The sequence below is a fragment of the Ctenocephalides felis genome, unplaced genomic scaffold, assembly GCF_003426905.1.
Source record: "Ctenocephalides felis isolate EL2017-DRISC unplaced genomic scaffold, ASM342690v1 CF-g0.4_SCAFFOLD_03571, whole genome shotgun sequence".
In the NCBI taxonomy this organism is placed as follows: Eukaryota; Metazoa; Arthropoda; class Insecta; order Siphonaptera; family Pulicidae; genus Ctenocephalides; species Ctenocephalides felis.
The window spans coordinates 66,258,781-66,277,266 of record NW_020539725.1 but is presented as its reverse complement, the minus strand read 5'-3'; the positions used below and the strand labels follow the sequence as shown (position 1 = coordinate 66,277,266).

General features: G+C 29.6%; 1 protein-coding gene across 2 annotated transcripts in view; it reads right to left on the bottom strand.

Annotated features, from left to right (window-relative positions):
* The window catches only part of LOC113386779 (alanine--glyoxylate aminotransferase 2-like), a 55,488-nt gene that overhangs the window by 23,653 nt on the left and 13,349 nt on the right, over positions 1-18,486 (bottom strand). The window contains exons 4-5 of one of the 2 annotated variants that reach the window (XM_026624532.1): positions 1,273-1,366; positions 881-1,188 (exon numbers count right to left, since the gene is read on the bottom strand). In XM_026624532.1, the coding sequence (XP_026480317.1) occupies positions 881-1,188; positions 1,273-1,366 (402 nt within the window). The remainder of the gene's footprint in view (positions 1-880; positions 1,189-1,272; positions 1,367-18,486) is intronic. The other variant, XM_026624533.1, reaches the window with a different exon arrangement.

Genomic DNA, 18,486 nt, shown 5'->3' with positions numbered 1-18,486 from the left:
GGCCAACCGATTTGAATGATTTAAAATTCACTCGATTCCTATTGATGTGGAGACATGTTGATCAGTTTTTTGGAAAAAGTAGGTCCGGCCGTTTTGGAGATACGGAGCAAAAAGTGCAGAAAATGGGAATTCAGTTTTTGAGAGAACGGAGCATCCAATTTTAATGATTTAGAAAATATTCCAGTTGTATTGACATGTTAAAGAATTGATTAGATTTTTGGAAAAGCAGGTCTAACGATTTTGGAAATACAGAGAAAAATGTAAAAAAGAAAAAGAAATGTAGCTGTCTAAAATGATCATTAGACATCATGAAAATATCAGATACTTTATAGAGATTTTAAGCATGTGTACTAATTTTGTTACAATTTTTATGGATTCCATACCAAGATTTCTAAAGTTCACTTAACGGTTCAAACAAATTTTCAGAATTCTTTTTTCATTATTTTCAAAAATATAAAAAATTTTATACTTTAAATATAAATTCTAAATTAATAATTTCAGTTTAAAATTGTATATATTTCATATGCGTTATTGTAATCGTAAAAAATATATCCTCAGTTGGATTCATTTTTTAAAAAATATTTGAAACAATTGTTATTAATCATTGATTGTTATTTGTTTTGCTCGAATTTTTAATTCTGATACGGAAAGTTCCAGCAATTTGCCATATGCCATGCACCACTATTTTACCTTATCTGAGGAATTTGTTTGATGCTCAAACGCCCACCATTTGCCAGTTCGTCCAAAACCGACCTGGACTTCATCAGCCACGCAAACACCACCTGCAGCACGAACATGCCTAAAAAAATCGAAACAATTTGATAAAATAACAATAATAAGATAAAAATATTATATTCATGAAAATATCCTTTCTACTCACTTATAAGCCGTCTCAAGATACCCAGGAGGAAGCACAACCTGTCCTCCGCAACTGATCAAACTCTCGGCAAAGAAAGCGCACACTCCCTCGCCTTTTTTAGGAGCAACTTTTGCTTCACCATTAGTTTTTTCGACTCCATTAGTGTATCCATTGGGAACTTTATTTTTACTATCAGTTGTACCTCTCAATTTTTCGCAAACTTCTTCGCAAATTTGGCCAACGCTGTCTCCGTACATTTTACCAAGATCGGAGCCCTCGGGCAGGTCGCTCTTGCGGTAGATGCCGCGATACACATCAGGACATGGCGCCTGATAAAACAAATAGTAATACATTTTTGACTTGAAACAAAAACTTGTATAAAAAAATTGTATAAATGTGAATTATTCCCTTACCACGTGTACGTGATCAGGTTTGGGCGGAGCGCCTGGCAAATCGAATTTGTACGGTGACATGTCAATGGTGCTGGTCAGGTGTCCATGGTAAGCGCTGCAATTTGGCAATCACACATGACATCTTGGCTCTGACACATGCACACACGCATTCACACAAACGGTTAAAGATAATTATTTACACGAATCGAGAACAAAACAAATTTTTATGGTAATTTGTTAAAACAAAATGCGCCCGACATGTTGCAGTTTATACCATCTTCAAAGTAAATGTTTGGTTTTAGAAAATGAGTATCTTGTTTGAAATTGAATAAAAAATACTATAAACATAAATAGACGAACTATTCTGAAAATTTAATATTGTCAACTTAATTTTAATAAATCTATTTTAATATAATTACTATTTTTTCAAATTAAACGCAACGTTCTCTTCTCTCTATAATTCTTACTAAGTTTTAAAATAATTTTTAAAAATGTCTTAATCAGTAAACCACAAAATTTTCAATTATGTAACAAAGAAAAAACTTCCAGACTCAACGTTGCGTTAATGAAACGTAATTGTTACTTATTACTTCCTTTTTGGTAGTAACGTAGCAGCCACGTCACACGTGTGTCATAGATTTATCATACAATATGGCGACTGACAGTTTTAGGCAATAATATTTAATTTGAGTTTTGTTAACTTTATATATGTATTATACTATTTATTTTTAATTGCAAATTGTTTTTTGTTTATTAAAGCATTTACTTATTGATTTTATAATTAGTCTATCATTAGATTCATAAAAAAGGGGTCAAAAATCCTTAAAAATCGATCACGCGATTAATGGACGCCCCCTTACTTATATACAAAATGAAATAGTGAGACATGTGTTTCTTCTAGGTTACGTAGCTGCCACGTGCAACGTTGTTACGTAATATTTATGGTTTTGTTACGTTTTGTGGTTTACGGAGTATGTTATAAATGCTGATTAAATTAATTTCACAATTTAGATTCAACGCACAAGAAACTCATTTACCAAAATTTGAAATAAAATTAATTTCAACGATTTATTTAAGCACACAACGCACATATAAACTTTCCGTATCAACTTCAATCAAATAACACCCTTGATTTTCAATTTACAAACTTTCACCAAATTTAAAACCTGACTCACTGAATCATCCAGACAATTTTTTTAGGTCATTTTCAAACTCACGATAAAACATTGTCACGGATAATAGAAAAAAATATATTTGTAACAGTAGATCCGTATCGTTGTCCTATCGGCAAGTATGAAAAAATCTTGAGCTAAAAAAATATGTGCATCTGAAAAAAGGGTTATTAACAATAAAAATGTTAAACAAAAGTTCGGTCCTGTCATCGCAGACAATCTGAAAATCTTGTGCCTAGATGCTGTAAAACACAAATATAAGTCTGAAAATAATAATGGAGATTGAAAAAATCCCTGTTCTGAAATAAATAAAAATATAGAACATACTGGACTGGTGCTCAAATGCTGCATGCTTAAATAAATCGTTATCCACGTCCGAAAATTGTAAAAAAAATTGTTAGATGGTATAAAACCGCGTTGTTATCACATCATTCATTCTCTCAATTTCAAAAATACAAAATTTTGATTGATGATTGATGAGCAAGAACCCTAAGGATACTAACAATCCATCAGTTCCTTACAGTTCCTGATGATACATACATAATGATACAAAAATGTTTAAATTATCAATATATCTTCTTATCGTCTTCTTGCATTTTGGGGGTCCTTCTTCCAATTTTTGCAATGTTAAAAAATAAAAATTCTTAACACGTGACAGATGGCGATTGCACTTGGAACAGAACCATCTGTCTGATTTGATTTTAAAGGTGATTTTTCGTTTTTGGTATAAAGATATTCACCTTTTTTACAAGCTGAAACAAAGAATTAGAAAAAAGCCATTAGTAATGATTGTGAATAATTTTTTGCTGTAAAATTAACTTAGGAACTAAATGGGTAAATGATATTGACATGCCTTAGGGGTAAAAAGATTTATGCTGTGCATCATTTATACATCATACATTCAGATTTGAGAAAATAAAAAATAACGATTTTTATAAATATTTGAAGCCTGTTGTTTTTTAACCAGTCAGATTTAGTTACTTTGTTCTACGAGCTGTCGTGATGATATTATTTTTACCCATTGGTTGTCCTGAATAGTTAACTTCCAGAAGAAAAAGTACATGTTTTCGCCAGAAAATCCGATTTGCTAATTTTATGTTCTCTCGACCTGATTTGTAACCTGATTTTTTGGCCTTACATAGACGTTATTTTTTTATTGAGCAAAATTGTGGAAGTCTTTTAGATACGTATCTTAGAATAGTCATAGATATATATTTACAAAAAGTATTAGTTATTTTAGCGATAATGATCTTCTAATAGCCATTATTACATATATTTAGCACCCGGTGATAACATCTTATAGTTTAAGATCATAAGCCAATGACTTGACTCAATGTCATCAAAGGTCTTCTAATTTAATGAACGAATCGTGTTTCTTAAACTGCACTTTGAAAATAAATTATAATAGAAAATATATTAATTTATTATTAATAACGCTCTTATTTTTATACAAAATGCCATATGCCAACAAGCAAGTCTAAGGATTTTATATTTATAGTTTGTTACCAAAGGCTAATTTCAATTCAAATCATATTTAAAACTATATTTCAAGTAAACATTATTACTGCTTGATATCACAATGTCCGAGGCAATGATATAATCACACGCCCGCTTTGCTATTACTTCAATTTTAATAGTTTTCGCTGTCCATAGAGTGCGCCACCAACTGTAGTACGTAAAATCACCTCTAGGTTTAGTTCCAGATACGATTTAATCAAATATATAATATAGAAAAGATAAACTTAAATAATTAACACAAAAACATATAATGAAAAAAAAAATTAAACGTTTAAAATACATGCATCATAATAAGAGAAACAGTTCGTTAAAAAAATTGAAGAAATTGAGCACAGTAGACCCTCTGTTGAGTGCGGTCAATACTAAAACATAGTAAAGCACATTTGTTTTGTATTTAATTCCCATGTCAAATATAAACTTATTAATTATGTAACCTAAAGGTTCTTATATGGGTTCTTACTAATATAAGTAAAATAATTGTAATAAAAATGTTATTTGATTGCAACACCTTCAAAATTTACTAGCACCGAGTAAAACTATTTTCAAAAATATCTTTTAGTTAATAACTTTTTTTTTAAGGGATATTATGTAATTTCTTGATTGCCATTTATTAGGAAAAGTTTTACTGTTTTAATATAAACATTTTAAATTTCTTGAAAATAAGCAAAGTGTAATTTATCAAAAGTATTATTGTCGTTAGAATTAACTGGGTAAGTTGTAGCACCGCATTTGAACAGTAGTTTTGGAATTATTTTTATTGGATTCGGTGGAGAAATAGTTACAGCATATATCCATCTTTATTTCTTGGAAATATACAAAGTAGATCTAAAGATATATTAATTTTGAAACAAACTGTCACAATAAGCCCCAAACTTTTGCAAAGCGAAAAAGAACAAAAAAAATATAATTTAGTACCCTGTAATTCTGATTAAAAATTTAAGGGTATTAAATACTATTGTAGGCAGGTGTGCTCTTATTAACATAATGAAAATTTTATTTTTTCGTTTATTTTTGATTCGAAAAATAACGTTTTAGAAGCACATTGCTCTCGAATCTATAAGTGAATTCTCATGGCCATGGTAGATATTCGTATTACAGAAACTAGAACGCGATTAAATTACATAATTACATAAACTTAGCATAAAAATTGAAAGGTGTCAATTGCGAGCACGTGGCAATTAACATATTCAATTTTTTAATTTAAATTTTATTAAATAAATTTTGCGCAATACAACTACTTCCTCAATTGAAAAATCACAATGAGTAAAAATCAATCAGTGGTAAATGATAATGGAAATTAAATTATAGATATATTATAAATAATATATTTGTAAAAATTATTAGATTGAATTTTGTCGTCACCTAATATTTTAATTAAAACACTTTAACTTTTGCTTAAAGTAGCCCCATCATGAAAAAATGTCTTAGGTAAAAACAAGCAAAACTTTATAGTTTACTTCAAATTTGCTCATAATTCGTTTGTTTATTTTTTTATCGATTTGAATTAAGTTAGTACAAAATTGCTTTATTTTCTCCTTAGTACTTTTCTAAATGTGTGCTTTTTGGTCAAAAATTTACATTTGTTTTTGGAGCTATTTTCGGAAAATACAGATAAACTTTACTCAACAATTTATATATACCAATATAAAAATGTGTCTACATATAATTTTATAATTATTGTCAATTTCCAAGAGATCGTAACACTGGCACGTGTAGAATTATTGTTGACAAATGCATTTATTTATCACATGTATGATATTGTTGTTTAAAATTCATAATGCAATCACAGACAATATCATTTGCAAAGTCGTCATGTGTCTCATATCTTGGAATTGTAAATTGTAAATATTTTTAATTTTGAAATGCGCGCCATTAAATTCATATACGACTCTAATTGCAGTTAAAAAAATAGGCATTTTTGAAATAAAAACAATGAATATAAAAGTTATAATAACAAGAATCAATATTCTATAAATTAAATGACATGATTTAAAATATATATATATAACAATTTTTTACTAAACCAGATTTATTTATCGTTACTGTGATAAGAATCATTGTCGACTTCTGTAGAACTCGTTTTATTTTTTGTTGAATAAATCATTAAAATAATACATTTGTATTTGATAGTTTTGATAATTCTTATCAAACAACTTTTTAATTACTTCGTTAGATAACAAACACAATTATGCCACCAGGCAAAAAAAATCTTATTACATCATTTCAGATAACATTTATACTAATCTCTAAAAGACTCGGAGATTAACCTAAATTGAGAACTAGAATTTGATAGTAAATTGAGATTTTGTTATCTATTTATTAGATTATTATTCTTTTGAAATAGACTCTTGTAATTATTCCTTATTTATTACTAATTGCAAGTCTAAAATTGAGAACTACAATTTTATACTAAAGAATTTTATAATAAGATTTTTGCTGTATATTAAATTATTATTATATTTTTGAAGTATTTTTAATAATTATTTACATTTAATTTGTAATATATATTTTAATCTTAAAATAGTCTCTAATAATAATTTCATATTTATTCATAAGGCTTTATCCAACAACGATGGAAAAGTAGAGAAGTTTCAAAGCTCTAATTTCTACCAAATTCTTTCTAATTGCTTTCGAAAAAACTTTCTTTTATAATATATTTGACCTACATTGTATTCAAATATTTTTAACATTGCAAATTTTGGCAAATGCTCATGAATAAGTATTTAAAGTATTAAATAAACATTATGTCAGAGACGGCGTTGTTTGAGTAAAATATTTTGGATATAAACGTAATGCTCTATTTATAGAAATTAGAAAAAAAGAATATGAGAAAATATTATAATAATATTTATAATTATTATAATTATTTTTATGACTTAATATAATTCTACTTTTTACCATAAAAATCTAATGAAACAGTTGCACATTTTACCTAAATAACTAAAAATCAAATCTTATTAAGCGATTATTTTTATACGTATCGAGAAGTTCGTGCAATTTGCTCTAAGGCAAAATGCCACTTACTACTAGTAATTTAAAATTCTTATTACTTTATTTATTCAAATGCTTCAAAATTTTTTGGCACGATATCTTAATGCAAGGTCAAATTAAAACAAGTCTGACATTGCAACGAGTCATATTCCTAAAATATATTAAAATGCGTTCTAGACTATTCATTTTGTTTTGTATAATTAGAGATTAAAAAATATCTTAATTAGCATTTTATTTTATATGTTAATTACTTAGATGTCACATGAAAACTCCAGACTCGGTGCTAATCTAAATAATTAACAGACATGTAATAAATTTAATTTACTCTTTGAAAATTGACAAAAACAGTTCTTGAAACATAATTTCTGTCAAGGCGAGAAATTTCTTTCTTTTAACTAAATTAAAAAAAATCTGATATTTTCGTGGCAATTAACGTGTTAAATATATTTTAACTTTATTTATGTTTTAACGTCCCTCAAGTCAATCTGAATCGTATTGCACCAAACTTGGAAAAAATATGTAAAATATGTATATATATATAAAATGTGTATGTGTGTCGAAACGGCTGTACCGATTTTAAAATCTATTCTTCTATATCCGCATAACTTATAACAATTAGTTTTACATCTTTGTTATTCAAAGTATTAATAATAATTTTATTAATTAATAACAAACAACTTATTGTCAACAAAGAGTCGATTAGCATTATTGTCAATGACACTTTTGTTGATTGAAAACAACTGCAATTACAAACAAGGATCATAAATATTACTAGAGCAATTGCTAATATAAATATTAATTTGTTTATAATAATCGATTGCGAAATAACGATGCGGTTGCATTTTTATCGATACATAATAAAGTTTATTTAAGTGCAAATTAAATATGAAAAAATATATTTAAAATTAATTGTTTAATTTTTTTTATTTATCTTTTAGACATCCATGCGCTTAATTATAATCAAGTCACGTGATTAAATTAATCGAAAAAATTTGATATTAATCGATTTGCGTCATTGAACGCAGATGGTTAATAAATATTAGTGATTGAGCAAGAAAATTGCAAAAATTGATAAAATTTGGATTTTATGCAGTTATATATATAAATTCAAGTGATGTTTACGACACTGAAATGTTGCAGAAAAGCTATTTATAATCAGCGACAATATGATGAAACAATCCGATAAAATATGTTTTGCTTGTTATTGTTGAGATTGCATTATTTAAAAAAAAAATACCAATACCCTGACGTCCAATCACTGGAGGATATAAGCATTCTAAGTACTACTAAAAATTGCTTATGTTCTTTAAGGAATAGGAGCACATATTTAGAATAAATGTTATAAATGATGGTCCGAGATATAAACCTTGAGGAACACCAGAAAAGAGTGCGCGTAAGGTTCACACGCGATTGAGTAAAACTTATTTGCTACTGTAAAGATGGCATTAAAGTAAAATAAATGCATCATATAACAATTTTCAATAATGTTCATCAGTAATATAGTAACACTCGTGATGCACTCATTTTTTAGTGTCAACCATCATACACATTTAAATAATAATAAATTATAAATTATATATTTATAATAGCGTTAAAAATATGTATAATATTTAAAAACAATAATGTAATTAAAGTCATAGTTTAAATATGACATTATCGGTTTGTCATTGAAATTAGCATTTAGGACTTGAACCTTTATTAGAGAAATGAAGTAATTGCTGATTGAAAAATACTTTAATATTCGTTCACACAGTGAATTATGTTAAACAACGCCTAAACAAAATATTGTTTTCGCAACTTCACTCATCAGTAATGATTGTGTTTGAAGAACTTAATGTAATTAAAAAACATACATTCATTGATCGCTTGTATTTTTTACTTTTTTAGCTGGCGATATAATCTCATTCTTTGAACAACTGTAATATTTGCCTAGAAAATATTTTCCATTTTAATAACTTCAAAGATTTATAAAAACTACGAATAATATAGAAATAATTTCTAATTAATAGACTTACGTTAGTACACGGCACAAATGTTTAATTTGTTTTATTATTTTCAAGGAACAGGGTGAAATATTCTTCTGATTCAGGCATTTTTTATTATATCGAGATTAGTACTATGATGTAACTTTAAAATTTTCATTTATCTATGCCGATTTTCTTGTTGATATTGGTAGGCATATAACGTTGATGCCGGTACGCATACAACGACAGATCTCTATTCACATACACGACGACTAATCACAATCGACCCGTATTGAAATGATATCATCGACAGCGAATGACGAATCATTGGCACTCGATTCTTATCTTATCTTATCTGCCGTAACACACTTCCGTTGCATTTGTACGGATTTATACCCTAGTCGCGCCTAAAGAAGTTTTACTTCAAAAACTTTTTTTTTTTATTTTAGACGGAGATAATAAAGATTTGAGGTAATATAGTACCGCATAAACTTACTTAAGTTACATTAATTAATATATCAAGTGATTAAATTAATCGATAAAAATTTGATATTGATCGATTTTCGTCATTGAACGCAGATGGTTAATAATAAAATTTATTGAGCAAGAAAATTGCAAAATTGATAAAATTACTTAAGGTTTTGTTTACGTTTTTTTGAAGAGTATTGGATGATTTTTTATCTAAACATCTGGTGTAACCGTCGCCGTAAAATATAAAATATCATTTCATATAACGGTCAGGAGAGAAACTTGTTAATCCCGTAAATAGGGAGCAATCCTGCCCAGGTTCGACGGCTCATATAATTAGGTTATAAACAAGTCAATAAAATGTATTCCGTCGGGGCTGAAATCGAAATAAATATTTAGTCTAGTATTAACAGTAAAAGAAGAAGGACGTATTTGTAAAATAGTAATAAATAAATTTTACGTGAATATATCAGGACTTTCATTTTCTCAAACAATCACCGTGGAGATTTCACGTTTCGCCGATTATAAAAATTACAGTCCACTCAAGAAGCATATCAGCATCGACGTAATGTAAATCGCTCCAAGTATTGTTCAGAATTTTGAAAAACAAAGTTGTCAAAAAATCGAAAAAAAAATCTCAAATCATCCAAATCACACCAACTCGCATTCCCACTATCCATTTACCATCTCATCTCATCCATATCAACCAACATCACAACTTTCCATTCCTTTCAACTTATCCATCTACTACTCACTGTTGCAGCGTGATGACATCCTTGTTTCCTGTGTGAATCCTTGCCAACCTCAAGGCCAAATCGTTAGCCTCCGATCCTGAATTGACGAGGTAGCAGACACTCAGGGGTTCTGGCAAAAGAGAGGAAATCCTGCGGGCCAGGATCACCAGCTCGTCATGGAGGAAACGGTTGTTAGTGTAGAGCAGGGACATTTGGCGGGCTCCGGCTGCTACTACTTTTGGGTGCAGGTGACCAACTGGGGAAAGGTAAAAGAAATAGATATAACTAGCTGTAAGTGGAATTCTGTCTTAAGGGGGTATTCTTGTGTAGAGCGATGAATTTTAGGTCATTTTAAAGTGTCGTAAAAGAAAGCAATGAATGTTTTTACTATCCATTTTTTTGCCACTTGTTTATTAATATTATTAAAATACAAAACAAAAATTAAAAAATGAAAAGTTTAAAATTGTAAATACTGGCATCTGATGAAGTGGGTGGTCTCAAAAAATTGGCACCTCAGTCTTGACATAATTTCAGCCCTCCTAGCCATCCGAAATAAAAGAAATAAAAAGATTATTAATCCCCAATGATGTCGCAAACGGCTGAACTAGCAATGAGTAAAAAAATTTTTTTTCACAAATTGGCGACTGTTTGAAAAAAAAAGTTTTTTTTTACTGTTTTTTGAGTTTCTCGAATTCTTTAAAAATAGTGAAAATAGGAATTTCGGGATGATTCTAGTTCAGACTGTAGATAGATCTATAAACAACACTTTCTGAAAATCAAATAAATTGGTCGAGTAGAACTCCAGAAATTGTGACAAGAGTACTGAAAAAGTAAGTTCTGAGAAAAACGCATTTAAAGTTTTGCATGAAGCCAAACCAGTATGGAGACCGAGTCAGTAAAATGCCTATATCTCCGAAAATAATGCAAGCTTTCAAAAACCTTCTCGTACCCATATTCTTATATAGTTGAACTTTGAAAATATAAAATAAAAAAAAATTCGATTTTTTTGAATTTCTACACTAGAATACCCCCTTAAGGCAATTGAGGCATCGTGCCTTAAGGCAAATTGATGGAACTTCCCGTACCGCAATTCAAAATTCGAGTAATTAAAAATAATCAATAAAAGTTGATCAATGATTTGAAACTTTTAATAGAATTTCGAACCATATTAAATCATTCTATCTTAAATCATTTATTTTAAAATATTTTGGAAATTCTGAACTTTTTTTCAAAGCAATCGTACTGCTTTAACTGCATAAAGACGAAAATCGAAGCGCGTAAGCGCCGCGTCCATAGGAACCCATAGGAATGTAAACAAAATTTATACTTATTGTTAAAATCTCCATAAAATATCTGATAATTTGATGTGCATATGTCTAATGTTCATTTCTGACTTCCAAATGGCATTTTATGTTTACTTTTTTCGTTAGATCTCCGAAACCGCTAGACCTGCCCTTATGAAAATTTGATCAATTCTTCATCTTGTCAATACAAGTAAAATGTTTTTTTAATTATTTAAATCGGACGCTCCGTTCTCTTAAAAACTGAGTTACCGTTTTTGGAACTTTTTGCCCCATATCTTCGCAACGGCTAGACCTGCCTTCACCAAAAACTAATCAGCACGTCTCCTTATCAATACGAATGGAATGTTTTTTGAATTATTCAAATCGCTTCATCCGTGTTCCCGAAATCGTCGACGAAAATTTGTATGCGCACACACACACACATACACGCACATACACACACACATACATCCATTTTTTCTGAGGTATGCCAAAATGTTCAGAAACCTCTGAAACGTAAAGATATATAAAAATTTTCATTTTCGATTTTTTTGCTACTACTACTAGCGTTTCTCTATTCTTTATTACCTATTTCTCACTAGTTCATTTCTGGTTTTTCAATTTATTCAAAATTTGTTTACAACAGTCCAGCTGTAATAATAGGGTTATTGTCCTCTACATTTTGATAAACAAGATGATAAATTCGAATCGATATATTTTTGGTGTCGGTGCAGATTCGCACGAATGCGAATTGATGTGACGCACAAAGAACAACGGACGCACACGCATTTTATTATTTTCTCATACGGACGTTCAACCACGAAGAAAATGAAAATATTTCACTTTAGCTTAAATTAATGCAAATAGCTTGCTCCATTTGCAAAATAAAAAATATGATAACAGGAAAAGTTTATACGATTTATCACTTCTATATCACTACTGCTTGATATCAAGTTGTCCGAATAGCATATTTGATTCTGTAGCATTGCGCTAAGAACCAAATTTGAGGAGCTAATGCTCGGATAAAATAGAAACGTCGTGGTGATGCTATGTTATGGTTCGTATGAGCTGGTTCAATCAGGCTTTTCACACATAAAGCCTAACCTACAAAATGCACAAATGTGTTTTATGTGTGAAACTCCAGATCGCACAGCAAATACATAGCTTTGACAGTTCTTGACTACCAACTCATTTGATTTTATTACTTGTCAATTTTGTTATGTCTACACTGGGTTAAGCTTGATCAGTTACCTTAAAGTAAGATTAAACTAGTGGTGTATGGCTTCGTGCCTTAAGGCAAATTGCTGGAACTTCCCGTACCAAAAATTATTTTTTTTAAAGAAGATTAATTTTTTTTTAATCTTTGAAATAATTAGATTTTTGAGAAATTTTAAATTTTTGAAAAAAAAAAGATTTTCGGAAAAAAAACTTGTCAAAAATGTTGCATTTTCATTTTGAAATATTTTGAAATTGTGAACATTTTTTTTCAAAGCAATCGCACAATCATAAAAACGACATTAGGAAACCCATAGAAATGTAAACAAAATTAATACACATTATTGAAATCACCATATCTGATCATTTGATGTCTAATGATAATTTTTGACCGCCAAATGGCATTTTTTTTACGAAAAATGACAAAAATTTGTGTTTGCACATAAACACATATATCCATATTTTCTAAAGTATGCCAAAATGTTCAGAAACTTTTAATGACATATAAAAATTTTCATTTTCGATTTTTTGCGACTACTATAACTTACCCTTATAATTTAAATGGGAAGATAATAATAAAATTAGGCTAAAAATATGCATTTTGTATTGATTACATCGGAAAAAAATAGAATGAAACCTGATGGAATTTAAGTTTCTTGGAACCTTAGAATTGACTATGATATAAAAGGCCAGGAAAAAAGCAACATGAGAACACATTTTAGAATTAGATGTCCATTTTTTTATTAACGGGATGCAATAAAATGATACACTTTTTCAAACGATTCATTTCCTGGTTGCCAATATTGGCACTTAATTGCCAATATTGGTAGTCTCATTACAATTAGACCACGACTATGTATATTACTATTTATTATGCACATAGAATATTATCAATTATTATGAATGCAGGATGTTTATGATCTATTAAGGACATGTCCACATGACAAGCGTAATAGAATTTTTAATAGGAAGCGTTCGTTGGTCACGATGCGATAAGGACGAGTTGATTAATTTGATGCAAATTATATGACTCTATTGTTCTGTTATGACTTGCTTTGCTCTAGATTTATATTAGTAATGAGGATATGCTGCAGCGACATTAGTTGCAATTTTATAAATTCAACTTCCTAGTGGATAAATTTGTTTAAAGTAAAAACAATAACAATTTTATATGAATACGAGTACGATGATGATTTGCCAAAGTGATCATTTTGTCGTTTCATGTAATTATTCTGGCATTTTTTGAAAAAAAAAACAGATTATTCGAATTTTGCGATTCGTCTACTTCTAGTTGACAATGTTTAGGAGTCTGTTTTTCTTAATTTCGGTATCGATTGGCATCGTCGCGAACGCCTCGTATCCCGGTTGAGGTGTGTTGACCTTGTCCCGGTGCGTACGTTCGCGCCCGCGCCATTCTCACGCACTGTCCTTGACCTCAGAATATTCAATTCCGCACCGACGGAAGATAAATATTGAAAATATTAAAAGATATTGAATAAATTATAGAAAGTTTTCTAAGACAACAGATTTCAGATTTTAGAAAAATTGTCATTTACTATAAAGCTGTAATAAGGCAACAGAGCGAGTTTATCAAAGATTTATAAACTAAGTAAAAAGAAATATGGTTATTTAAAAATATCCTACCGTGTGCTACATTATTGATGCAATCCAAGTACTTTGTGCCAGTCTCGTCGTACATGTACTGACCCTCGCCTCTTACAATCTTCAGAGGATCCTCTCGGAAGAACAGTTGGCAGGATTTTCTAAAAAAAAATTTTAAAAAATTAACAAAAAATCTTTCAATGTTTCCATACATACATTCAGGGCCGGTCCTGGGGTCCTCAGCGCCCGCATGCAAGATTTGTTCTAGCGCCCTCCCCCCTCTAATAATTTTACCTGTTTTTACATTTATCATTAAAATTATATAAATATTTACGTATTTTTTTAAAATCCATTTTTCAAATTTTATTTAGAAATTCGAAGCGATTTGCGGGTTGACCATAATAAAAGATTTTACATTTTCAAGTATTTCTAACATATATATGTGTAATATTAATATTTGTGTTTTGAAACAGTTTACTTATTTCATTTTAAACATAACACTCGTTTTTCATGTTGGATTTTTTAAATTTTATTTTAATTTTTTTTTCATTGTTTACAATATCCAAAATTGCATCGTAAACTTCTCCTTATTGATATCGTAAGGACCATATTGTATTCATATTTACTTTCCCATCTGATTCAGAATATCAGATTGTTGTTTTAAAGTTAATTTTTAACGTATTTTAAAAGATGCAAAGAAATTACATATTACATATTTTGCATCCATTTTTTATATTTGCGCCATCAGATGCGAAACATTTTCAACAAAAACAAAAGTTACTATTCAGTTTATCGGTCTTAATAAGCCATTTTCTAAGCACTGACTTCCCATTTACCATATTTCTCCATTATAATTTGTATCTATTTTTTTAACAAGTTCCGTTCAAACTAAATCAGCTCGCAAATTTTCGTCAATAATGCCCAATAATTTAAATTTTCGTAGGTTTCGCTTGCGGAATTGAACGCTAGATCATTCTTTTTTGATTTCGCATTAACTTCAAACGAAGAAAAATGTAATAAGTAACAATAAGCAGAGCAATAATGTACTAATTTGCAGAGTAATGAATTGTTTCTACTGATATCACATTGCAAACTGAGTATGCTTTTTGTGTCTCCGAATCCGTTAAGTTAGATTGTTTATTATAATCTATTTTGTTTTCGAATCTCGTTTTGGCGCCCCCTAAGGCGTGCGCCCGCATTTTTTGCATGCATGGCATGCAAGGCAGGACCGGCCCTGCATACATTTATATATTAGGTAGGAAGACAACATGACTATTTTATTTATAAACATTATAAATATTAATTAAAAAATGTATTAATTAAAACACAATTTTTCAGAATGGAAAATAAAGACATGAACCTGACACATTTTTATATAGTCACCATTTGTTTCAAATATATTGGTGGTGCATTGATTAACTTCAAAAATTGCATTAGAAATAAACCACCACAGATTACTTCTGTGGTATTTATTTTTATATTTCTTAAAGACAAAAATATAGATCTTTTACATATTGACATTGATAAGCCGTTATTATTTTACATTGTACGGGTAAAACTTTCCAAACAAAAAAGCAAGACATCATCCTCATTTTCTTCTTATAAAAATATTTATTTAGAATGACACACAATTTCTTTATCAATTATTATTTGACAAATATTAGCTTTCTCAATATGCATCATAGCAACTGGTGAAGATAAGAAAGTTGGAAGATTTTTTAAAAATCTTATCAAAAACGAATTTAGATATAAGCATCCATAAATCTATATCATATTTTCTGCCACGTCCAGACAATATGATCGATAGATCGATGATAATTTGGAAACTGATAATTTGCTAAATGTGTTTACTTTCGATATTATTGTGTTTAAACACGTGCCAATAAGTAGCACTTGTGATAAATCAGATTTAAGATTTTGGAATATTAAATGATTAAAGGTTAATAGTTATAACATAAAAATAATAACTAGTGGTGCTTGACTAAAGGCACATAATCGTGACTTAAGGCATAATGCTGGAACGTGCAGAAAAGTTCAGAAAAGAAAAATTAGATTTTTCTGAGAGTTTTCAATTTTTAACTTCCCGTAGGGTAAGTTAATGTAATGGGCCGAAAATCAAAATTGAAAAATTTTACATTTCTCGACGTTTTGAAAGTTTCTGAACATTTTGAAAACCTCAGAAAAAATGGATGTGTGTGGGTATGTGTGTGTATGTATGTATGGATACAAATTTCCAGTCACGTTTTCAGGCGCACGGATCAACCGATTTGAATGGTTTAAAAAAGTATTCGATTCTTATTGATAGGGAGATGTGCTGATTAGTTTTTGGCAAAGGTAGGTCCAGCAGTTATGGAGATAAAGAGCAAAGAGTGCAGAAAATAGATATCGAGTTTTTGAGAGAACGGAGCATCCGATTTGAATGATCTAAAAATCATTCAATTAGTAATGATTGGGAGAAGTGTTTATTAGTTTTTGGCAAAGGCAGACCCATCCATTTCGAAGATACGGAGCTAAATGTGTAAAAATTGGCAGTTTTTGAGAGAACTAAGCGTCCGATTTAAATGATTCAAAGAACTTCCTGCTTGTCTTAACAAAATAATTGATTTTGGAAAAAAAAATTGTTTCAATTTTTTTTTTCAAAAAAATTTTTTTTGTATATCGAAAATGAATCAGATTTTATTTTTAATTCTGACTAAAGTTCTAATATACTTTAAACAAATAATTTCAACTTTGCAATTCAGTTTATATAATTCTTATAAATATTATACAATGTTACAATATTTATTTATAATAATCTATTTGAAAACATTCAAAATTCTTCGAACATTTCGTTACGGTACGGGAAGTTCCAGCAATTTGCCTTAAGGCACGATGCCATACACCCCACTAGTTATTTAGCATTTTTGAAAATTTTGAGAACATTTTAAAAATTGAATATTGAAAATAATGCCTTTTGGAAAATGCTAGTATTTTTTGAAAACTTAGAAATTGAAAAACACATACACATGCATACACACATCCATTTTTTCTAAGGTAAGGCAAAATGTTTAGAAGGCTTTGAAACGTAAAGATATGCAAAAAAAATCCATTTTCGACTTTTGGACTTATCCTACGGCACTTTTAATCAGTTTCGTGCCACAATCGCCCAAGCCGTTTAAAATTTTTTAAATTACTTCATTTTTTCCTGTTTTTTAATGTATAAAACGTAAAGCTTACTACAATGCCACAAACGAATTATAGTTTTAAAAAACTTTTACTAGATATTATTAATAAATTTTACTACATTTAGAAGTAGTTTGTATTTACATCTATATTCCATCTGCAAGGCTTACAATTATCGACCGACTTTCATTTAAAAAAGCTCTTCTATTAAAGCATTTACAAAAGTTAAATTGAATCAATTACAAGATGATTACAAAGTGATAAAATTAGGGGTTACTCATCGCCCGACAGGTGGAATCGAACCACTCTGACGCTAGTCAGCCGCGGGTTTGAAGCCCGCGCCCCGAACCATCGGAGTTCAGTCGGGCGATTGTACTAACTCGTAGACCGAGTATATATAGTTAGAGGCGAAGGCTGTACTGCACAGCGCGAGGTTACACAAAGATAGTACATGTAAGATTGACTAGTGGTGCATGGCATCGTGCCTGAAGACAACTTGGAACTTTCTGTACCGAAGATTAAAATTAAAAAAAAGATTTAAAAGATTTATTATTTTTAAACTTTGAAAAAAAATAGATGTATGAAATTTTTGATTTTTTTTTGTAGTTTTGAAAAATTTGAACTTTTTGTCAAAGCAATCAGGCTGCTTAGCTGGGTGAAAATTAATATGTTAGTAATTTATTTGCTAATTTTATGTTTTCTCGACATTTTAAGTCATTCTGAATCGAATTAGTAGTTAAATAATAGTTAAACGTCGAAGCGCATAAGCGTCTCGTCGCTGTCTAACGGAGAAACCTTGGTACGGAACCCATAGAAATGTAAACAAAATTTATACTTATTATTAAAATCTCTAAAAATATCTGATAATTTGATGTAAATGTCTAACGATCATTTTTTGACCGCCAAATGGCATTTTTAACTTTTTTTACTGCTAGACTTGCCTTCCCAAAATTTATTTTAATTTTTTTACACATACATAAATTTTTTCTAAGGTATACTAAAATGTTCAGAAACCACTGGAAACGTAAAGATATGCAAAAATTTAATTTTAATTTTTTGTTTTACTATAAATTGTCCTACGTGAAGGTAAAAATTAGAGCTGTCAAGAACCGTCATTTTCAAGAAC